We start from the raw sequence: 23,986 nt of genomic DNA on the forward strand, positions 1-23,986 counted from the left end.
TAGAATCGACTGTGAGAGGGCTTTGCAAAGTCAAGAAAAGCAAAGGAGACCCAGACATCTGCAGACGGTTTCTCCTGGAGTCCTCAGCTGGACCCTAACTGCAGGTGCAGAGGAGGAAGCTAAGACCTGGCAAAGAACAGTTGGTAGGGTCCTGAGCAGACATTTCAGAAGTTACCCACTGTTGGGAAGCATTAGAGTTCTGACACAGGTAGGGCACAAAGACTTTACTAAGCACTCTACGCTTTCAGCTGAGACCTGAGAAAGCTACATCTGAGGAGGAAAGACCATGACTGAGAATAAGAGCTACAACCAAAGAGTAAAACAAAACCAAAGTAACCCTACCTGAATAAATCCTGACACCAACCCCCATCAAGATTAGGGTGTTTTGTAGTAACTGAACTGCCTACCAGAAGAAAACTCACACCCTTTAGTAAAAAATAACACTCCATAGTCTCTGCAATGTATCATCTGCAGTGCCCAGCATACAAAAAAATAACTAGACATGTAAAGAATCAGAAAAATGTGACTCATAAGAAAAAAAATCAGCAAAAACAAACATACCAAATATTAGAAATAGCATGAAAAGATTTTTTTCACCCCTACCCCCACCCCCGCATGAAGAGATTTTAAAATAACTTTTATAAACATGATAAAGAATTTCATGAAAAAAGAACCAAATGAAAATTCTAGAACAAAATAAAAATATAGTATCTGAAGTTAATCATGAATGGACTTTTAACAGCAAACTGGACACAGCAGAAGGAAGGATCTGTGAATTCAAAGGCAGGTAAGTGGAAACTTTGGAAACTTTATGACGATACAAATTGAGAGAAAAGAAAGTAAAAACAGAACATCTGACAAACTAATGTGAAGCTAGAGTTATGCCAGAGGAGAGATAGATGAGATAGAAAGCAGCAAATATTTGAAGAGATTATGGCAAAGAGTTTCCGTAGACTGATTATGGGCAACATCCTATAGATCCAAGAAAGTCAGTAAACTTCAGGCAGAAATCATTTCAAAGAAGACATCACCTACATCATAATCAATCTGATGAAAACCATGGGTATGAAGGGTCAACTGTATGCTACGTACTACTCCATTTATTATTTTTTTAAAAGATTTTATTGGTGAATGTGAACGGTGTATTTCCAGGAATTTATTGGAGAACAGTGTGATTTTCCCAGGATCCATCAGCTCCCAGTCAAGTTGTTGTTCTTCAATCTTACTTGTGGAGGGCGCAGCTCAGCTCCAAGTTCAGTCGCCGTTTTCAATCTAGTTGCAGGGGAGGCAGTCCACCGGCAACCTTGTTGTTGAAAGCACATGCTCTAACCAACTGAGCCATCCAGCCGCCCCTCGGCAGCTCAGAGGCAGCTCAGCTCAAGTTGTTGTCTTCAATCTAGTTGTGGAGGGCACAGTTCACTGACCCATGTGGGAATCGAACTGGCAACCCTGTTGCTCAGAGCTCGCTCTAACCAAGTGAGCCATCAGGCCGCCCCAATGCTCTGTTTTTTAACCCTTGATCTTCTATCTCTCCACTACCACATTTGGACAATATTCCGCATTATTGCTGGCTTCTATCAACTGTCTGCAGAACCTATATTTTGAAGGGAATATATGTCTAACTAGAAGCCTCGCCCCAACCACCACTGTCCTTCAAAATAGCACCAAATATAACAGCAGGAGTGCAGGTAGCTATATGTATTTCCTGGCAAACATTCTATTCCAAAGGTCTGAAATTTGTAACAGTAACTTTAAAATTTTACTGTTTTTCAAAAAAGTTCTTCCAGTTCTTAAATCAACCATCATATTTTTTTATCTATAGGAAATTTATGTTGCTAATAGTCTACAGTGACAGTGAGGCAACCTCAAAACTCTAAAATAAGGTTAACACTCCGAGAGTTATCCTAGTAAAATTAACAAACGATGATTTGAGTTGAGACGCACCATCTGCATAAATAAATAGTGTCAGTTATGGTAAACATCTGCTTCAAACACAACCTGGGTAATGGAAGTCTGACCCTGGGGAGAAATTACATATATGTGATGTTGAATAAGAAATCTAGGACCTAATTAGTACAAGAAAGATCATAATAACAGAAGTAACTCAGATGCTGTTATTTGTAAAGCACTGAAATCTGACATGTCTGTTAGACATAGGTAACTTGGCATATAATAAATATTTGCTGAGTTAAGTAATCTGAACTGAGAACAGAGAAGACAGATACGGTGATAATGTAGACCTCATCCTAAGAAATGTTACCTGTTCAGGGGCAAAAACCTGCAGAGAAAAATCTTATGATTTTTAACATCAGACATCATATTTTAGCATTTCATTAAATACTTTAATGTTCTGATAAATATAGTTAGTAAAGGCATTCTAAACGACAGTCTCTGGGGAAAAGATATACATGAAAACTAAATTCCCATTTTTATTTTTTATTTATTTTTATTTATTTATTTTTTTAAAGATTTTATTGGGGAAGGGGAACAGGACTTTATTGGGGAACAGTGTGTACTTCCACGACTTCTTTCCAAGTCAAGTTGTTGTCCTTTCAGTCTTAGCTGTGGAGGGCGCAGCTCAGCTCCAGGTCCAGTTACCCTTCCTAGTTGCAGAGGGCACAGCCCACCATCCCTTGCAGGACTCGGAGTCGAAGAGTTGAACCGGTAACCTTTTGGTTGAGAGCCCACTGGCCCATGTGGGAATTGAACCGGCAGCCTTCAGAGTTAGGAGCATGGAGCTCCAACCACCTGAGCCACCGGGCCGGCCCTAAATTCCCATTTTTAAAATGTAACTTTTTTATTGAGCACATATTAGAGACTTAACAAAGAAAAAGAACAATAACAACAAAAAAGTGAAAGGTCACAGGCAATGTAGGTTTCAAGCACCATACCCAGAGACACAGGAAGCAAACCATCAGTTCTAATTTTATGAAGATGCCCCTGTACATCCTCTAAGCTCTCATAAGAACAGTTCATGAACTGCCTTTCAGAGAGAACTGAGACACAGGTGGGAGCCTCATCCAGCCCAGAATGACAAGAAAGTCCAAAAGGAGCCAAGACTTTAAAATGATGACATTTCAGACTTTATCTGAAAGCTCCTTGGGGTACAGCATGTTTTTTAGACTGAATGGAAATGATCAAAGGAAGAAGCCTGGATCTACAGAAATGAATTAAGAGCAACCAAAAGACTAATTGGGGACAAATATTGCACAAAATTACTTTTAAATTCCTTCTAGATGCTGTTCACTGTATAAAGCAAGAATACCAATAATATATAATGAGGTTTATGTAATATGCACAAATGAAATATGACAATAAGGAAAATTGCAATTATTAATATATCGATATAAATTATTACACTGTACATTAAATGGCATAATACTAACTCCAGGTAAATTATGTTAAGTTAAATGTTTGTAGTGTTAGCCAAGACATGGAAACAACCGAAATGCCCATCGGTAGATGACTGGATTAAGAAGCTGTGGTACATTTATACAATGGAGTATTACGCAGCCATAAAGAAGAAAGAAATCTTATCATTTGCAACAACATGGATGGATCTAGAGAACATTATGTTAAGTAAAATAAGTCAGAAAGAGAAAGACAAGTACCATATGATCTCACTTATATGCGGAATCTAAAGAAAAAAATAAGTGGATGAACTAATCAGAAACAGTTTTAGGGACAAAAAGGAAAAAACCGAGAGTTGTTAGATGGGCGGGGGGGGGGGGGGGGAGGGGGATAAGGGGAAAGGTGAAGGGATTAGGAAGCAGCTGGTAACCACAAGATGGCCTCAGGGTTTTTGAAAATTAATTTGGGGAACGTATTCAATAATGTTGTAAAGATTTTGTTGGGTATCCGATGGACACGTGTCCCATTTGGGAGACCACCTCAGGGATACTGTGGATGCCTGATCATGGCATTGTACACCAGAAGCTAAACAATAATGAATGCCAACTATAATTTTATATATATAATGTGATGGCTCGGTGCGAGGTCGGAGGGATAGTGGATGGGGGGAGGGGGTTCACAGTGTGAGGGATATAAATGATGAACGTCTAAGTATTACCTTGTCTTGTACACCTGAAACTAATAAATTAAAAAAAAATGTTTGTATTGTTAACTTTAGAGCAAACAAGACATGTGATTATACAATATTATAAAGATATAAAGTGAAGAAGGTAAAAAGAAATGAAATGGAATAATAAATAATACCAAATTGATACAAAAGAAAAAAGAATGGAAAAATAAAGGTACAAAAACCAGACAAGACAAATAGAGAACAACATGACAGACATAAACCCAAACATATCAGTAATTATATACTACATGTCAGTAATTATTTACTAAACAATCAAATTAAAGAATAAGATTGCCAAAATGAATTACAAACAAACCCCAACATTTTAACAGATAAGGTGAAAGTAAAAATAAAGCCAAAGACATATAATGTGGTACACTGACTACAAGAAAACCAATTGGCCATATTAACATCAAGCAAAGTAGACTTCAAGACAAGAAGTATTACCAGAGGAAAAAATGGATATTTCACAGTGATAAGAGGGTACACCGTTTTACAGGAATACACAAAACTCTGACGTCATTAAGCCCAGTAACATAGATTCAAAATACATAAAGCAAAAATTGATTAAAAATAAAATACACACACACACACACACACAAATCCAGTCATACTTGGAGATCTAACACTGTTGTCAGTAGCTGATAGAACAACCAGACAAAAAATCCACTTAAAAAGTATGTGCAACATCATTAAACAACTTAATTGACATTTATTGGATGTTGTGCCCAAGAGCAGAATATACATTCACCAAAATAGACCATATCCTGTGCCCTAAAAACATTTCTCAATAAATTTATGAGGAAGGACAATTGACACAGAACATGTTCTCTGACCACAGTGGAATTAATCTAGAGATCAATAACAGAAAGCACCTCATATTTGGAAATTAAACAATGTACTTCACAATTCAAAGAAGAAATCCGTTTCATATTATATTTTCATTAGTTGTTCAGTTCAAAATAAATATGTACAATATACATGGTATTTTCATTGCTAAATTTTTATTGTTAAATACTATGTGTGAAAATGTGCAGGATGCAGTTAAAGAAAGGCTTAAAGAGAAATGTATAGCTATAAAAACAAAGAAAGGATTAAAATTAATGACCTAAGCTTCTACCTCAAGAAGCCAGAAAAAAGAAAAGCAAATTAAATGAAGACAAAGGAAGGAAATAAGAGCAAAAACCAATGGAACAAAGGAGAAAACAATATGATCATGTCAATAGATGCATTTAGAGCATTTGACAAATTATAACCCATTCATAATAAAAACTAAGCAAACAGGAATAGAATTTCCTCAGTCTGATAAAGGGCATCGAATTATATTAAATGGTGAAATACTGAATGCTCTCCTCTAACATCAGGAGCAAGGCAAGGATATCACTCTTAGTCAATATTACACTAGATATTCTGTGGTGACAGATCAAAACAATGGTTTCAACAATGGTTGCCACATGGGGGGAGTACTAACTGGAAAGGGAATGTATGGGGAAATGGAAATATTCTATGAGTGGACAGGAGTATGGGTCAAATATACAGTTGTAAAACTTTATTGTACTGTTGCACTCTTAAGAACAGTACACCTCATTGTATGTTATTTACACATCAATTTTTTAAAAAAAATACTAGAGATCCTAGCCAATATAGCATTAATAAAGACAAGTATATGGGAGGGAGGTTAGGGGGATAGATGAAGAAGGTGAAGGGATTAAGAAATACAAATTGGTAGTTACAAAACAGTCAGGGGGATGTAAAGTACAGCATAGGAAATATAGTCAATGATGTATTTTTTTCTTTTTTTAAAGGAGGGCGCAGCTCACAGGAGCTCATGTGGGAATCGAACCGGCAACCTTGGTGTTATTAGTACCACGCTCTAACCAACTGAGCTAACAACGACCCCCGTCAATAATATTTTAATAACTATGGATCATGTCAGATGGGTTCTAGACTTAACAGGTGGCTCATTCACAAGGTATGTAAATGTCTAATCACTATGTTGTACACCTGAAACTAACATAATATTGTATGTCAGCTGTAACTGAAAAATAAAAAAAAATTATTAAAAAAGAAAGAAAAGCATAAAGACTGGAAAGGAATAAATAAAGCTATCTTTATTTGCAGATGACAGACTGTATTAAAGCAAAGGAAATTGACAAACTACTAGAACAAGTGATTTCAGCAAGTTCACAATATAGAAGGTCAATTTAAAAATATACTTATATACATTAGTACACACACACACACAAATACAATTACAATTAGAAATGTAATTACAATTAGAAAATGAAATTAAGGAACAATAGTTTTTATAATAGCATCAAAAATATCAAATGCCTAGGAATAAATTTAATGAAAGATGTGCAAGATCCATATACTTAAAAAGTGCAAAATATTGCTGAAATTAAAGTACCTAAATAAATACAGACGGTACTAAAAAAAGTATACACATTTTAAGAAAGGAAAAAACTATTAAAATTGTAATACTCAATATATGCCGATAACAAAAGATGAATACAAGTCACGTGCATACATTTTTTGGCACCCCCCAGTATATTACGACCACAAAATTAGAAGGCTCAACATGTTAAGATGTAAATTCTCCCCAAAGTGATCTATAGATTTAAGGCAAAAAAATCAAAATTAAAGTAGGAATCACGTGGGATTAAAAAGCTTCATAGTTTCCAATTGACAAGCTACTTCTAAAGTTTATATGAAGGTACCAAAGACCTGGAATAACTGACACAATTATGAACAATAAAATTAGAGGATGATGTTCACTACCCCATTTCAAGATTTACTGTGAAGCTACAATAATTAAGACATATAATATTGGCACAGGGCTAGAAAAATGGATCAATGGAAGAGAAGAGGGCAGAGAACTAGATTAACACATTCAACTGATTTTTAATAAAGCCTTCAGTATAATACAATGGAGGAGGGGAAAGTTTGTCATCAAATAATGCTGGGGCAACTGGATAACCATAAGAAAAAATAAATACCTTGATCACTACCTCATACTTACATAAAAATCAATTCAAGGTGAATCATGGTCTTAATGTGAAAGCAAAAACAATAAAATACCAGAGGAAAACAGGAGAATATATTTGTAATCTTTACGTAGTCAAAGATTTCATAGGACATTAAAAAAAAAAAAACAAGCATAAAAGAAAAAATAAAGTCAGACTTTGTTAATCTACGAGCCAGCAATTCTACTCTTATTTACCCAAGAGAAATAAAAACATAGATCCACTAAAAGTATTGTACAAGAATGTTTATAACAGCACATAACAGCACAAAACTAGAAGCAACCCAAGTGTTTATCAACAGGAAAACGGATAAACCGTAATTCATTCAAAAAATGGAATATTACTCAGCAGTAAAAAGGAACAACTAATACATCATGGATGAATCTCAAAAATCTTGGGGTAACTGCTACACACACACACAAAAAATGTATGATTCTCTTTATACTTAGCTCTAGAAGAGACAAAAGTAATCTATGGTGAAAAAAATCTGAACAGTAGCTGCCTTTGTTAAATGTAAAGCAGTAACAAAAAAAACTTTGTGAGGTAATGAAAATGTCCTCAAGCTCAACTTGGGTGATGTTTACATATATGAATACATTTGTCAAAACTTTTCAGTTGTAGAGTCGACAGAAGGACCTGTGTGGGCCCGTTTCGGCCGCTCCCCTGGCCTGGTCTCCCTCGGCACCAGATTGCACGCTCAGTCCAGCACCATGGGGAAGTGGGACAATCGGGTGGCCTATATGAACCCAATAGCAATGGCCAGATCAAGGGGTCCAATCCAGTCTTCTGGGCCAACGATCCAAGATTATCTGAATCGACCAAGGCCTACCTGGGAAGAAGTGAAAGAACAACTAGAAAAGAAAAAGAAAGGCTCCAAGGCATTGGCTGAATTTCAAGAAAAAATGAATGAGAACTGGAAGAAAGAACTAGAAAGACACAGAGAGAAATTATTAAGTGGAAGTGAAAGCTCATCCAAAAAAAGACAGAGAAAGAAAAAAGAAAAGAAGAAATCTGGTAGGTATTCATCTTCTTCTTCATCAAGCTCTGATTCTTCCAGCAGTTCTTCAGATTCTGAAGATGAGGATAAGAAACAAGGAAAAAGAAAAAAGAAAAAGAAGAACCGTTCCCATAAATCTTCTGAAAGCTCCATATCAGACACTACATACATACAGTAAGGATAGCTTCAAAAAGAAAAAGAAGTCAAAGGATCCAACTGAGAAAGAAAAGGACATTAAAGGACTCGGCAAAAAGAGAAAGATGTATCCTGAAGATAAACCTATATCATCTGAGTCATCAGAATCAGATTATATTGAGGAGGTACGAGCAAAAAAGAAGAAAAGCAGTGAATATCGAGAAAAAGCAACAGAAAAAACAAGAAAGAAAAAGAAGCATAAGAAACACAGTAAGAAAAAGAAAAAGAAGACTGCTAGTTCAAGTCCTGGCTCATCGTACCATTAAGAAAAATCAGGATTCTCTTATAAAGAAAGTGCAATATCTGAGGAGATTTCAACTGTGAAAATTATGGCATATTTACAAAATGCATGAATTTTCTTGTCTTCAGAATTATTCCTGGACTATTCAGTAGCCATTCAGATGCCGCTGTGTGAAAGGGCCATAATAGTTGCCTGCTGCTTGAATATGTCTTTTTCTCTTCCATTGCCTAATAACTCTGGGAGATAATACACTGCAGTCGCACTAGTGGTTCATATTTGGGAATAAAGTTAATATTTTTGACTAGAAGTAAGGTAATGATAAATCATCAGATATTGAATCTGGATACATCATTAAGATATCATCAGAAATGACTAGATGACTAGTTAACGTTTTTGAAGTAGGGATTACATTAATATTTGAAAATCCTTACTCTGTAGATAAGTGTATTTTAATTTTTTTCCCTTGTATACTTTTACTTACCTGGGGAAGGAGCTTTTAGGGTTGGGGGCTGGTTTGCTATTTCTTTAGCTAGCAGAATAGCGTGCCTTTTATCCTCACACATCCTGCTTTTGCAGACACAGTAGCCATGCTTCACAGGGAGGTGAGAGCTGGGTACAGCAGTCTTGCCTTTTATTGAGCTTAGTAACATCCTTGGACCCTGTCGGATGCTGCCTTGAGTAAACCAGAGATACAGCCTCTGCAGCACGAGAAAGCCCCAGAAGCTATGGGATTTACCTCCACTCCAATAATACTGAATAATTTTTAGCATTAGAATGTGTTAAAACATTTGAATTAATTTTGACTACACTTTGGCTTTGGAGAGGAGTCATTTCACATAGACACTGGTACTTTTTTGAACTTGATAGCTGAAGATTCTTCAAATGCATGTTTTATACTGTTAAGTTGTAACCAGTCAAGAAAATTTTATGTAACCAGTGATAGTTATTTTTTGTATGAATTTTGTTTAGGCTGTAATGTTTAGCTTTTGTTAATGTTTTATTCTTGCTATCTTAAATTCCTTACTGCATTTAATGGCATTCTTGCCAAGATACCTTACTTAGCATGTGAAAAGCAGGTTTTTGCCTTTTTTTTTTTTTTTTTTTTTTTTTTGGAACAGCTTCATATTGAAGCTGCAACTTATTTACCATAAACATGTTCAGAGGCAGGCCTGGTATGTTGTGTCTTGTTACATAAAGCTGTTGCCAGAATCTTAGTAAATATAACGTTTTCAAAGTTTGTCTTTGTATATCATAACAAATTATGACAAGTTAAACTTAAAGAATTGCATTATTGCGCTGTCATTTTACTAAGATTTTGTGCCTCATATCTCCTGCTGAATTGTTTACTAGTAATGTTATAAGGAATCGATAAATCATTTTCACCTTACATTTTTATATAATCAGGTAACATGACATATAATTTGAAGTACAATTTTGCCTGTTACGGAGGGTGTGCTAATTATAGTGATATATGCACAAAACATCTTGGCATGACAAGAGGCTGAATAAATACCTATTTTACTTAAAAAAAAAATTTTCAGTTGTACACATAAAATATGGGCATTTAAAAAAATACTGTTATCGAGGGGCGGTCGGATGGCTCAGTTGGTTAGAGCGCAAGCTCTCAACAACAAGGATGCCGGTTCAATTCTCACATGGGATGGTGGGCTGCGCCCCCTGCAACTAAAGATTGAAAACAGTGACCAGACTTGGAGCTGAGCTGCGCCCTCCACAACTAGATTGAAGGACAGTGACTTGGAACTGATGGGTCCTAGAAAAACACACTGTCCCCCAATATTCCCCAGTAAAATTTATTTTAAAAAATAATACTGTTATGGGGGTGGGGAGGAAGACCCATTTAGTCAAAGTCAAAATAAGATGGAGGGTTGACTTCTCAACAGAAACCGTGTGGTCCAGAAGACAACAACATGGTGTCTTTCAAATGCTAAAATAAAAAAGAACTGCCAGCCTAAAATTCACAGCTGAAAGTATGTTTTCAAAATAAAGATGAAATAAACGCATTTTCAGGAAAACACAAAGTGGGATAATTTTGTCATTGTAAAAAAATGATAAAGGGAGGTCTCAGGCAAAAGGAAAATAATCCCAGATGGAATTATGGAAATGCCAGAAGTAATGAAAAGTACAAGAAATGGTACAAGAAAAAGATCATTTTCCCATTTCACCTGGGAAGCAATCTTGGGAAGCAATCCACCATCCATGCCACTACTCAAGATCTAGCTGGACAACAATATCTGGCTTGAGGATCCAAGGCCCTGTCCAAGTGAGAGATCAAGCTGTGAGACTTTGGAAGAGGAGAAACCCTCCTAGGGTTCTGTGACCCCACACTCCCAGCAAGCTCAAACCCACTCTGCCAAGTTGCCAGACAGATAGAAGTCAACACCAGGCACCCCCTCACCCACAGTGACCAGGTGTCTAAAGGTCTCCAGCATCCTGTGGTGATACAGGGTCCTCTGGGCAGGGCCCAGCAGCTCCCTCTCTTCCTGGCTGAAGTCTACAGCCACGTCATCAAAGGTTACCTGCTCCTGAAATATCACCCACATGTTTGCTGAGCCAAGACCCTTATCTCAGCTGAACTCCCAGAGGGTTAGGGAGAGGGGTGAGAATGTGAGAATGGGCCCAGGTGTCCTGAAAGAGTTCTGGCTTCTAAGAGATACACTGGAGCCTTCCTGAGGGCAACTGGGGTCAGCCACTTCACTAAGAATCTCACCCATTTCTTGACCAGCTAGTGATCTTCCACAAAATCAAAATGTACCATCACCTTCCTTTTGACACCAAGTACGAAAAGATGAAAACGTTAATATCTGCTGATAATGTTAACATTTGCCAGGAGTTCTCCAGGCTGGGCGCTGCACTAAGTAAACACTCTACCTGCTGCAAATTCGCTTAATCTTCACAACAGTTTCAGGAAGCCAGTCCTACTTCCTGGGGTGGGTGGGTTATTTGATTTCAAATGAGGAGCCTGAGCTCAGACTAAGTGCATAGCGTTTGGAATCACGGTTAGGCTGGCTTTATAAAAACTCATTGAGAGATGTTCCCTCTTTTTAGACAATTTATTCCAAATGATAGAAAGACCGCATTGTTTGTTCCTTAAATGTGCGGTAGCTGAAGTCATCTGGGTCTGGAAGTTTTGAGACCTCCCAGATCTTGCATGGTTACGGGACTTTCTTAGTACACTTGAGGACCGCAGGCCTCTTCGGGTTTTCTACATCTCGGTTTCTCTCTTTGGCCAGAATGACGGGAGGAGAGAACATTAATAAGGACGGTTATGCCTAACTAAAGTCGCAGGCTGGAAGGTCACTCCCATCCAGGAGTGGGGAAGTCACACGAATTCCGGTAGTCCAGCCCGTTACGAGCGAAGGGACGCAGCCACTTACCGGGAGGTGAGCTGCCAGAAGCCCCACTGCCATCGTCTCGTTCGACTCGGGGGCCCTCATTGAGTCAGACCCGGGACGTGGCGCGAAAAATGTCGTGCGGGGTCAGCCCGGCCTGCAGCCTCCACACCAGTGTGCCGGCCGCGGAGACTCTCTCCCTCAGACAAGATCCGTCCACTCTCGGCTCCAGGGCAGAAAGGGACCCAGGCAGACACACCGAGGCCGCCCCTGAGTGAGATCCGGGGCACCGGGCTTCCCCAGCCAACAAAGCGAACCAAGGGTCCTCGGAGATCACAGCCTCTCTGCCAGACCGCGTAACCAGCAGGGAACTAGAACGACCGCGACCAAAAGCCCCGCGTGCGGGCTACAGACCACCGCGGCGCGGCCGATGACGCCATAGCGTCGGGACGCAGCCGCGTTCAGCATTCCGGGACCTGCGGACCCAGCCGCAGATCCGTCCAGGACTCGGATCAACAAAGATCCAAGGAAAGTGGACTACATTTCCCAGAACGCAGACGGTGCTGGTGTCCTCCAATGGGCTTGCACGACCTGGCCTGTGCTGTGGGCGAGGCATTAGGGTACTTGTAGTCCAGGCTCCCAGGACTAGCCTAGGCCACAAGGAGACAGCTTTAAATCACTATAACTCCCAAACGTTATGCTGGGCGGTCCCGACCTCCCGGAGGGCAGTGTCCGCGGTTTCACAGATTCCTGGAACCCTGGGTTTGAGAATTCTGGGAATTAGACGGAATCATGGTTACACAATCGTTGTCCGCCGGGTGGCGCATTCAGACACCAATAACCTTGTTCTACTTTTCCCACGAAGCTCCCCTGTAGGGGTACGCCGCCCTGCGGAGGGACACACTAGGAAATGTCTCAGCTCGAGGATTGTGCTCGTGGTAGTCCAGGCTCCCACAGGCTGCACTGTGGGAGCTTTCTCTCACTATAGTTTCCAAAGTCTCCCGTTGCACAGGTCCTGACCTCCGGAAGGGCGCGGACAGCGGCTGCGTAGAGTCCGGTAAGCCTGTTTGAGAATTCTGAGAAGCCAGGCTTGAGAATTTTGGGAGTATAAGGAACGCATGCTTACACGAATCTTTACCACCAGGTGGCGATATGGGACACCTAAGGGTTCGTACTATTTCTCCCTGAGGGTCCTGCAGTAACGGTTCCTCTCCGTATACGGAACACTAGGCGATTCCAGCAAATTGGCGTCATGTAGGAGCCATGCCTTCTGTGAGCTGTAGTCCATTGTGACAAGATATGGCCACATTCAGAAAAAGCTGCGGACAACACCTCCCAGAAAGCCTGGCGGCATTGCTGGGGGCCTGTGCGAATCTATCCTTTTCAACGCCAGATTTCAAAGATGCCACCTTCACAACTACACCTTCCTTGGAGGAAATAAAAATAAATGTCTTGATGTGCTTTTTATATTCGACAAAGATAGATACTTAAATGTTATGCACATGTACGCCTGTTTCTCTTCATTGGGTGATGAAGTGTGTCCTGGCTAACCCGTCCTTTTTCTGGCTTCTGCAACTGAGCCAAAGGAACAATCGAACTATGCCTTCACTCTGTTCAGTCTCTCTTTAGCCCTTTCGTCCTGTGTTTCATGTCTCTCTGTACGAAGATAGTGCGACGTCCGCAAGACAATTGATGCTATACAAAAGAGCAGCAAATATTTACATGCAGGACGTTAAATGCTGGCGCTGGGACTTGAACTCCCAGCGAGAATGAACCAACGGTCCGGTGCCGCTATACAAGGATTCCTAACGTAGCCCTCTGGGAATTGTAGTTGGACGCCTCCAGCGCAGGCGCAATCGCAGCAACGGGCCGGGGGCGGAGAAGGGGCCTTCATTCTGAGGTTCAAAGAACTGCAGTGTGTGAGGTTTCAGGTGGAAAGGCGAGGCAATGTCAGTCAGGGGTCTGCGAGGCCAAACTCGGATCCTCACCCAGCCTCGGCATTGGGCGGGAGCGGGGCGAACACCGAAACGACTGGAAGCGCGCGCCGCCTTCAAAAAGATGTAGTTGGGAGCCCCCACGGTGAGGGTGTCCGTGGACTTTCTGCGGCCCTCTAACGGTGAGTGAAAGCAAAGCGGGGAAGAAACTTGAGCCGGTCAGCTGACCAAGCCTTGCAACTACGGATGGACAGACTCCGACCGAGCAGAAGCAAGCCCTGGGATAACCCTAGTGAACGCATGGCCCTCTGGGAAATGTAGTTCGGCGCAGGCGCAGTGCGGGACAGTCGCGGTCACAGCCTTTGTCTAGTCGTCCCTCGGGTAAGCGACATCGGGAGTGTCCAGGACGGAGGTTGCTGGGAGGGTCGCGCGTGTCTGTCGAGTCTCTTTTGCTGCTTTCGGCCCAGGGTGGGTCGCTTCGGGGCAGTAAGAACGTCCCGAGTAGGCGGGGTTCGGTTCAGGGAATTCGAGTCCAAGAGATGTTGAGGAAAAAGAGGAGTTCTGGCTTTGGCGGAAGGGCTCGGAATCTCCCACTCGGGGACACAGTCGGACAGCCACCCGGCTGACACCCTAGAGAAACTGGAGCCAGCCTGACCTGCATCCCTCTCCTGCTTTAGTGGGGCGTCCGGGAGTCTGGTGGTGACAACCGAGGTCCTACCACACAGTCATGTGGAGCCCCACCTTCCAGAGGGGTCTTCGGTCCCTAAAGAGTAAATGTGACTGAGACCAAAAACACAAGATATTAATTCTAGTGGCCTGGGACCCAGAAAAGTCACGTTATATATTAAGCTCTTACTGAGCACTGGCTACATGCCAGGCACCATCCAAGTCCCTTTACTAATTCAGCAAACACGTTATTTAGATGTCCTGGGTGCCAGACCCAGTCCTGTCCCTAAGAGGCTCTGCATAGACCCCACATGTCTCCACCCACAGGAGCCCTAGGAGGAGACGGGGAGGATGGGGAGATGATAAAATTCACATAAATACATCACTGAACAACATAACTCCCATCGTGGAAACTGCAGTGAAAACAGCAGCACACAACAGGATGCGGCAGACTAGGAGGTGCATAGTCAGCGTGGACAGAGAAGGTACAAAATTGAGGGAAACGCATCCTGCCTTGGGCCTGGGCACCGTTTTGGGCAATCAGCCAAGGTCAAGCTTGTAAACTACCAGGAACAGGTAGTCTGTATGTCTTAGGCGCTAAATAGGTGCTCACTGAAACTAGTGGATTCCATCCCAGCAACAGGCGCCATCATGTGTATCCTGCTGCTCTGCTCTGTTTTCAGCCCGTTTCACACTTTAATTCTGGTAATTTCCATGTTGGGTCACCACCCTCATTTCATGGGAGAGAGCAACTGAGGTACACCAAGCAGCTCCCAGGAACCCCAGAGTTACAGAGGTTGTCATCACCCTAGAAAATGTTACACTTTGCCTACCCTGCCCTCCGTTTGCCTATCTTTGGAATGCGGTAGGAAAAACTGATGTCATTTTTCAACAGTGGCTGGAATGGCACTGAGTACCTTGCAGAGGCTCAGGAAATGCCATGTTGAAGTTCAGTGCTGTTAGGTTTGGCCTGAGTGCTGGGCTTTAGGCTCTGGCAGCCGCAGCTTTCCTACCTGCAGGTAGGGGTTCTGACGCTTGGTCTCTGGTCACACAGACATCTGCTCAGTCTCTCACATCCCCTTTCCCCCAGAACTGTGTGCAGAGGATCTGACTGTTCGTGCAAGAGTCCAGAGGAGGAGGGAATGACCGCTGGGTTCCTGGATGCCGGGACCCCGGTGAGTATATCTCCACCCTCACACTCGGGTCTCCCGGGCCTTGTGTCCCTACCAAGCTCATTCTGGCCTCAGATCCTTTCCGTCGCTCTGTCCCCTGCCAGGAGTGTGCTTTAGCCAACTCCACGTCCTCCTTTAGTTCTCATTCTGAGGGCCTCCTGGACTCCCCACCTGCCCCATGCTGCCCTAGCCGGCATTGATCGGCCCTGTCACTGATGAGTCTGGCACATCCTCAACTCTAAGTCTTTACTCCCAGGATTCTAAGTCTTTACTCGCAGCACACTCTCGTCATTACTTGCCAGGTGTGTACTGAGCACCTAGCGACGACCAGGTCGTGGTCCTGGCACTGTTGCAGGAACAGGTGAGGCAGGCAGAAGTCTCCCTCCCTATGAGGCTCCAACGAGGAATGTAAATGTGCCAAGAAAGCTCAGAAAAAGCTAGGCTAGGGAACCAGGCATTGACTAGAACAGACCTGGTGACCTTCCTGAGGACATGGCCCACAGGCAGAGACGTGCGTGGGGTGGGGGCACAGGAGTGATGTCAGGCCCGCAGTAAAAATGTTCCAGGCAGAAGGAACAGCAAGAGCATAGGCCCTAAGTGGGACGGTCTGGAAGCAGATTTTTTCCCCCATGCTTCTGGATAAAACACAGTATCTGACTGACACCTTGACTTTAGCCGCATGAGTCCTGAGCAGAGAACCCAGCCACACTGCTTCAGATTCTGACCTACAGAACTATGAGATAATAAATGGATGCTGTTTTAAGACAGTAACTTTGGGGGAATTTACTTTGCATCAAAAGATAAATAATACAGTGGAGGGGACATCTGAGTTTGTTGTCGTGATTAGAAAGATCATCTCTGCCCCAAGGTTCTGTTTTAAAATCTGTGTTTCAAAGGCTTTGTTTCATTATTGGGCACATACCCTGTTTCCCCAAAAATAAGACCTAGCGGGACCATCAGCTCTAATGCGTCTTTTGGAGAAAAATTAAGAGCTGGTATTGTATTGTATTATATTATATTACATCATATAATATTATATCATACCTGGTATTATATAAGACTTGGTCTTATTTTGTAGTAAAATAAGACCAGTTCCTATATTAATCTTTGCTCCAAAATACGCATTAGAACTGATTGTGCGGCTAGGTCTTATTTTGGGGAAAACAGTATCTTGGACGCATCAGGATGTTACTTTGGCCACAAGGGTAAGGCAGGAATCTAACCTGACAGTTTTCCAGATGCTCCCGTCCCCTACTGCCCAGACACAGCTGCCACTCCAAGGGTCCCTCCATGAAGGTATGAATACCAGTGAACCCAAAACGCCCAGGATTGTTCTCCCCTGTCTCATTGACTCCTCAGCAGCATTTCTTATTTTGAGACTTTTCTGCAGGTAAGTTGCTTGAAGATGGGTGTGTACTCTTATGTCCTAAGAACCCCCTTCCAGCAGAACCCCAGCTCCACAGAAAAACCCAGCCAAAATCCCAGACTTGAGAGAACGCCTCCTACCCAGGTTGGCCTTGTCCTCATTCACCAGCTGCTCCCACCAGCAGACAGTGCCAGGGTTGGGCTGACTGAGGACACTCATATGTGATATTTCAGGAGCAAGTGACCTTTGAGGACGTGGTCGTGGACTTCACCCAGGAGGAGTGGGGGCAGTTGGAGCCCGCCCAGAGGAGCCTGTACCGCGATGTGATGCTGGAGACCTTTGGGCTCCTTGTGTCTGTAGGTAAGCCCTCACCTGTGGCCCCACCATGGATTCTAATTCTTTTGAGTTAAAGTGGGCGTAGGTCTAGGCTTTAAAAGCAAATACTTGGGTGTGTCTTTGGCTTTAGGGACCAGGCTGATTCGGTTACGGGAATGTCAATAGGATGTTTGGCCTACACGTAGCAGGTCCCACCTGAAAATGCCAGCAGCAGGATACCGTGTGGTGGAGAGACATACTGGGTCCCGTGACTGCAAAACCCCAGGCTGGACCTGATCTACCTGTGGAGCGGTCAGGAGACCCCTTTGTCCTTACTCTGCACCTCTTTCTGCCATCAGTCCAGATGGGCCCCTCTGAAGGTGACAAGACAGCTGCCAGGGTCTGAGACCAGCAGAAAAGACAGGGTCTGTGTCCTGGCGCCAATGAAAGGTGCCAGGGTTGTCTCCTTTCGGCCACCCGGTCGCCTTCACACGGCTCATTGTTGCCAGTGAGCAGGGGAAGAAGCAGAGCTCTGACTGGCCAGGCCTGGGTCACATGTCCACCCCAGAACCAGGGATGAGGTCAGCAACTAAGGGTGAGGGAGGAATATTGTGACCTCTCGGGGTCCCAAGCCACTTTGGACCTGAGAGACTGAAAGTGGAGTGGGCAGAGGGTTAGGAAGGGTGCTGCACACAAATGCTCACTCCCTGGGTCTTGCCCAAGGAGGACACTGGCTCCCGAAGCCAGCGTTTATCCCTGCTGGACCTGAAGGCAGAGCCATAGGAGGGATAAGGGAGTTCCCCGAGGTACGTGCCCAGGTGGGATGAGAGATACAGAGCTGGGAGGAGCCCACTTACCTCCCAGGTCTCTGTCTCTGTGCCTGCTCTCAGATTCTTCAGGAATAAACTGACTACTCCGTCTTTTAGTGAGCATTCACCAAGCACTGTTTTGCTGTGAATGAGACCGGGCTTTTGTCTTTGCTGAATTTACATTCTTGTTGAGGGAGAAGGGCACACAACAATAGCTAAAGTAATAACAATAACAGTGAATGAGATGATTGCTGATTATGAGGAAATGAAAGCTGGTGATAAGGTAGAGACTACAATTGGGGGAAAGACTTAAGCAGAGAGATGAGGGCTCACCATTCCAAGGGGACATGGGAGCTGAAGCCTGAACAATGAGAACAGTGCTGCCTTGAAACAATCTGGGAGAGCAGGATTCCAGGCGGAGGAAACAGCACGTGCAAGGGCACTTTGATGATGCAAGGGCTCTTGCTGTGTAACAAACACTCCAGCCTCAGTACTTCAAACCAAAGAATCACTTATGACTCTTGCATCTGTGGGTAGTAAATCTAGGATGGGCTCTTCCATGTAACTACACGTGGACGAGGTGGTTCTGCTCTTCATACCGCCTGTCCATCTCCTTAGATAGGTAGGCAGCTCTCTAGGAAGTGGTGGCGTCCTGTCCCTCTGGCAGGCAGTTTCCTACTGGTGCTAGGCCCTGACCCTGTTCAAGCAGTGGCCCATTGCCAGGGCCCAGGAAGGATGGCCAGTATGTGGAAGGGGTCACAACAGCATCTCTCCAGCCTCAAATAATAACTGGCTTTCACCCAGCATGTTAGCCTCCAATTGCTCTTGTAACAAATTACCAGAAATATAGTGATGTAAAGCAACACACATTATTTTACAGTTCTACAGGTCAAAAGTCCAAATGTGTCTCATGGGACTATGTTCAAGGTGTCATCAGAACAGCGTTCCTTCTGGAGTGTGTGGCAGAATCCGTTTTCTTCCATTGTATAACCTGTAGATGCTGCCACATTTCCTGAACTCATGACCTTGTCAATCTTCAATGTTAGCACAGTTGGTCAAATCATCGCACACTGTGACACTCTGGTCTCTCACGTTTAAGAACCCTGTGGTTACATGGGATCACTTGGATAAGCCACGGTAATCTCAAATAGTAAGCTGACGTCAAAAGATTAGCAACCAGGGCGGCCGGGTGACTCAGGTGACTCAGAGATGTGCTCCTAACACCAATGTTGCTGGTTGGATTCCCACATGGGCCACTGAGCTGCGCCCTCTACAGCTAAGATTGTGAATAATGACTCTCCTTGGAGCTGGGCCGCCGTGAGCACCCTGCGGCCAGCGTAAGCTGCTGTGTTCTTCTGTATGCTGCCGGGTGCTGCCATGAGCGGCCGGCAGCTGGTGAGAGATGCGTGAGTAGCCAGTCAGCAGTCAGCAACCAACTGGCTCAGCTGGGTAGAGCACAATGATCATAATACCAACATGGGCCCGTGAGCTGCATCCTCCACAACTAGATTGAGAAACAGTGGCTTGACTTGGAATTGGGGGTTGGGGAAAGAGGGTAAAAAAAAAGATTAGCAACCTTAATTCCTCCTTGACATGTCAGGTAACAGCATACTCCCAGGTTCCGGAGTTTAGATGTAAACATCCTTGGGAGCCACTATTCTGCCCACTGCACCCAGCTTGACTCCTTTTTTGTGCCCTTACCATTTCACTAGGATGTAATATAAATGTGAGAGGTGCCCACAAGAGTACATTCCAGTGCTGAGGTCGGGGTGGCAGCAGAGTCTCTGCCTCTGAGGAGAGGGATGGGTACCAGGGCAGAAAGGCCATCCTTCCAGGAAGCGGGGAAGGACTCCATGTGTTCATTCAGCATGTCTGTTGCCCCCTGTTGTGGGTGGGGGTACATGGTGACTAAGGTGGAAAGAAGCTGCTACCCATGGGTGTTTCGCAGTTAGAGGGAAAGAATAAAGAAGATCAAGGTGCTCTAAACCACCATAGTCATTTATCCATCTTCCTGGTGAAGGACACTTCCTCAGTTCCCAGTTGATGGGTTTCTTTACAGCTGAGTTGAGGAGGTACAGTATACCAGGCTGCCAGGAAGAGGCTGGGTCTGAGCCACGGGAGGGCTGAGTGCTCCTTCCAACATGGTGGCTTCTCTCACCAACTGGCATAGTGGAGGCCGCGTTAGCCAGAGCCTGGGCATCACTCTGCTCCTTCCAAGTCTGAGCATATGTTCACATTTTGCTGAAGGCCCACTCTCCCCTCAGCATCTTCTCCCACCCACATTTTCCGTACCCCCCTTGTCAACTCCATTCGTGTCTTTATACCAAATCCCATCCCCTGTTCTTGGAACTTCCCTTCCTCTCCTGACCCTCCCCTCCTTTGCAGAAACCATATTGTTACACAGTCAAGGCTACTCGTGCTTTGAACCTTATGAAACTATCAGTTTTACTCTTTCACCCACCACAAACTTTTTCTCTGGAATGGGGATTAAGGGGCGTTACCATTTTTTTTCTTTCAGACTTGGAAACTACATCCAAACCCAAACTGTCACCTCCAAAGCAAGACATCTGTGAAGAACTATTCAACAGTGTCCTGGTAGGAAGCTTCCTATGGAATAGTCTGTGGTGTTCTAAGGGTGAAGATACTGCAGGCCCCTGGGAACAGAGTCATGAGAACCTTAATGGCCGTGTGCTGCAAGTGGCCTTCACACCTGTGAGGACATCTGTTCAGAAGCAGCAGCCAGAGAATGGGTTTGAGGAAAACTCACATCTGAGACCAGATCTCTCAACTGAACCTGTGACTCCTGAAAGACGAGGCTCCCACATGTGGGGAACACACAGAAAGAGGAAGAATCCAGACTCAAATGTGCAACAGAAAACCTATGCAAAAGACAAACCCTACACATGTGAAGAATGTGGGAAGGCCTTTAGTCACAGCTCGGCACTCATTGAACACCTCCGAACACACACAGGAGAGAGACCTTACGAATGTCACGAATGCAGAAAAGCCTTCCGAAACAGCTCAGCACTTACCAAACATCAGAGAATCCACACTGGCGAGAAACCCTATAAGTGCATACAGTGCGGGAGGACCTTCAACCAAATTGCCCCACTGATCCAGCACCAGAGAACTCACACAGGCGAGAAGCCCTACGAGTGCAGTGAATGTGGGAAATCCTTTAGTTTTAGGTCCTCCTTCAGCCAACATGAGCGGACTCACACAGGCGAAAAGCCCTATGAGTGCAGTGAATGTGGGAAGGCCTTCCGGCAAAGTATCCATCTGACCCAGCACCTGCGAATCCACACTGGGGAGAAGCCCTATGAGTGTGGAGACTGTGGCAAGACTTTCAGCCACAGCTCGTCATTGACAAAGCACCAGCGAATCCACACTGGGGAGAAGCCTTATGAGTGTCATGAGTGTGGAAAAGCCTTTACCCAGATCACACCACTAATTCAGCATCAGAGGACACACACGGGAGAGAAGCCCTATGAGTGTAATGAATGTGGGAAAGCCTTCAGCCAGAGCACACTGCTGACTGAGCATCGTAGGATTCACACTGGTGAGAAGCCCTATGGGTGCAATGAGTGTGGGAAAACCTTCAGCCACAGCTCATCACTCAGCCAGCATGAGCGGACACACACCGGAGAAAAGCCCTACGAATGCAATCAATGCGGGAAGGCCTTCCGGCAGAGCACACACCTCACTCAACATCAGAGGATCCACACAGGGGAAAAACCCTATGAGTGCAGTGACTGTGGGAAGGCCTTCAGCCACAGCTCATCCCTAACCAAACACCAGCGAATCCACACTGGGGAGAAGCCCTATCAGTGTAACGAATGTGGCAGGGCCTTCAGCCAGCTTGCTCCACTCATTCAGCATCAGAGAATCCACACAGGAGAGAAGCCCTATGAGTGTAACGAGTGTGGCCGAGCTTTCAGCCAGAGCTCCCTCCTTATAGAACACCAGAGAATCCACACCAAAGAAAAGCCCTACGGGTGCAACGAGTGTGGGAAATCCTTCAGTCACAGCTCATCACTAAGCCAGCACGAGAGGACACACACTGGAGAAAAGCCCTATGAATGCCAGGATTGTGGGAAATCCTTCAGGCAGAGCACTCACCTGACTCAGCACCGGCGGATCCACACGGGAGAGAAGCCATACAAGTGCAGTGACTGTGGGAAGGCCTTCACACACAGCTCCTCCCTGACCAAGCACCAGAGAACTCATACTGTGTAGATGCACTCCACACAAGCTGGGACGTACGTAGCCTTAAGCCATAGTCCATCTCTTACTACACTTGACCCAATCATACTCAAGAGCAAGAACACAGCTCTTTCCAAAAACGGCCTGAGGTGACCTCTGAAAATGGTTCACTATTCACTTGACCCAGAGGACCCCACAAAATCATGTAAATCAAGAGGTTCAAATCTACGGGTTCGTTTTAAGAACACTTATGAAACTGCGCCCAGGCCATTAAGGGTATGCATATCCGAAAAGCCACAAAGTTTTTAAAGGATGTCACATTATGAAAGCAATGTGTGCCATTCCATCGTTACAATGGTGAAGTTGGAGGTGTGCCCAGGCCAAACAGTGGGGTTGGACACAGGGTTGTTGGCCCAAAAAGAGTGCAGAATTTTTACTCCACATGCTCAAAAATGCAGAGAGTAATGCTGAACTTAAGAGTTTAGATATAGACTCTCTAGTCACTGAGCACATCCAAGTGAACAAAGCACCCAAGATGCAGCGGAGAACTTAAAGAGCTCACAGATGGATTAACACATACATGAGCTCTCCCTGTCACATTGAGATGATTCCAACTGAAAAAGAACAAATTGTTCCTAAACCAGAAGAGGAGGTTGCTCAGGAGAAAAAGATCTCCCAGAAGAAACTGAAGAAACAAAAACTTAAGGCCCAGGAGTAAATTCAACATAAAATAAATGCTAATAAAAGTAACAGTAGAGAAAAAACAAAGCAAGAACACGGACATATTTATACACAAGCCTTCACACACAGTACACTGCTCAGATCATCGAAACAATAGCTAAATGTGGTGATGAGCCATGTTGAGGACCTTCAAACTTGAGTGCTCACTAACACTATAGAACCCAAAAAGAAATGGAAAATACAGTGGGTTTTGCTGTGGCTTCTGTCCAAGGATTCATCAGATTCCAAACCAGACATTTTCGAAGTGGTGAGGGACCCAACAAATGCCGTTCATATGTAAGAACCAAATGCAATCTGGATTTATCAGTATTGCACACTACATTTTGGGGAAACGGAGAGTGCTTATGAATGGCGCAGATTGACTCTGATAGTCCCTAGAAACACTATGGCAGAGTGTTTCAGACATGAGAGTGGCATCTATATGGAAGCACCATGCATACTCAACTGTCTCAGTATGAAGTTTTCTGATTGGTGTGTAAATTGTTGGTTAAAGTAGAAGGCAACCAGTCTCACAGATTTGAACTCCATATGACAAAGTGTCATTGTACTAAACAGATTTTTAAATTCATTGTCTGCATTATTTTGCAATAAATTAATTCTGATATGCAAAACAGGATTGAAAAGATTTGTATAGGAAGACTTGAAATGTAAGCTCCATGGAGCCTTGCAGATTTTCAGATGGCTTTTGTGGCTCTGTTCTTAATAAGTTTATTTTTGGACTCACAGGCATTAGAAACGCAGATAATGCCATTTCACAAAAAGAGGGAAGATTTTTCAGGTTAAGCCATTATCTCATGAGCAGTAGCATTTACACGTTGGAAATTTGTTTTGCAAGGTTTATTCCTTTGAAAAATGTACAAGTTGATTTTCTCTTGAACCATTTTTTCATT

At 43.8% G+C, this 23,986-nt stretch overlaps 3 protein-coding genes and 1 pseudogene across 4 annotated transcripts in view; 3 read left to right on the plus strand and 1 right to left on the minus strand.

Annotated features, from left to right (window-relative positions):
- LOC308490592 (uncharacterized protein) overlaps window positions 1–12,376 on the minus strand; it is a 52,244-nt gene extending 39,868 nt beyond the window's left edge. The window contains exon 1 of the mRNA XM_081033057.1: window positions 11,936–12,376. The gene's annotated coding sequence lies outside the window, so the exon portion shown is untranslated. The remainder of the gene's footprint in view (window positions 1–11,935) is intronic.
- Window positions 2,489–11,949, plus strand: LOC308490610 (protein FAM133B-like). Its single transcript, XM_081033112.1, is given in 2 exon segments — window positions 2,489–8,267; window positions 8,269–11,949. Coding segments are annotated over 2 exon segments (747 nt in total). The 5' UTR covers window positions 2,489–7,817; the 3' UTR covers window positions 8,566–11,949.
- A 343-nt stretch (window positions 12,377–12,719) lies between the features above and the next one.
- Window positions 12,720–23,703, plus strand: LOC308489495 (uncharacterized protein). Its single transcript, XM_081030693.1, has 5 exons — window positions 12,720–12,947; window positions 13,035–14,205; window positions 15,581–15,665; window positions 17,262–17,388; window positions 20,671–23,703. The coding sequence occupies exons 3-5, from the start codon at window positions 15,633–15,635 to the stop codon at window positions 22,386–22,388; spliced, it is 1,878 nt and encodes a 625-aa protein (XP_080886819.1). The 5' UTR covers window positions 12,720–12,947; window positions 13,035–14,205; window positions 15,581–15,632; the 3' UTR covers window positions 22,389–23,703.
- Window positions 22,634–23,073, plus strand: LOC308489496 (large ribosomal subunit protein uL22-like; annotated as a pseudogene). Its single transcript has one exon. The product of its transcript is annotated as a large ribosomal subunit protein uL22-like (transcript).
- Window positions 23,704–23,986: the final 283 nt, after the last annotated feature.

The sequence above is a fragment of the Rhinolophus hipposideros genome (assembly GCF_964194185.1).
Source record: "Rhinolophus hipposideros genome assembly, chromosome: 21".
NCBI classification, from domain to species: Eukaryota; Metazoa; Chordata; class Mammalia; order Chiroptera; family Rhinolophidae; genus Rhinolophus; species Rhinolophus hipposideros.

Excerpts from the sequence above, each read along its gene's own strand:
- LOC308489495 (XM_081030693.1), top strand. The coding sequence starts at position 15,633 with ATGACCGCTGGGTTCCTGGATGCCGGGACCCCG. Across the intron at positions 15,666-17,261 it reads TCCTGGATGCCGGGACCCCG|GAGCAAGTGACCTTTGAGGA; the intron begins GTGAGTATATCT and ends GTGATATTTCAG. Across the intron at positions 17,389-20,670 it reads TGGGCTCCTTGTGTCTGTAG|ACTTGGAAACTACATCCAAA; the intron begins GTAAGCCCTCAC and ends TTTTTCTTTCAG.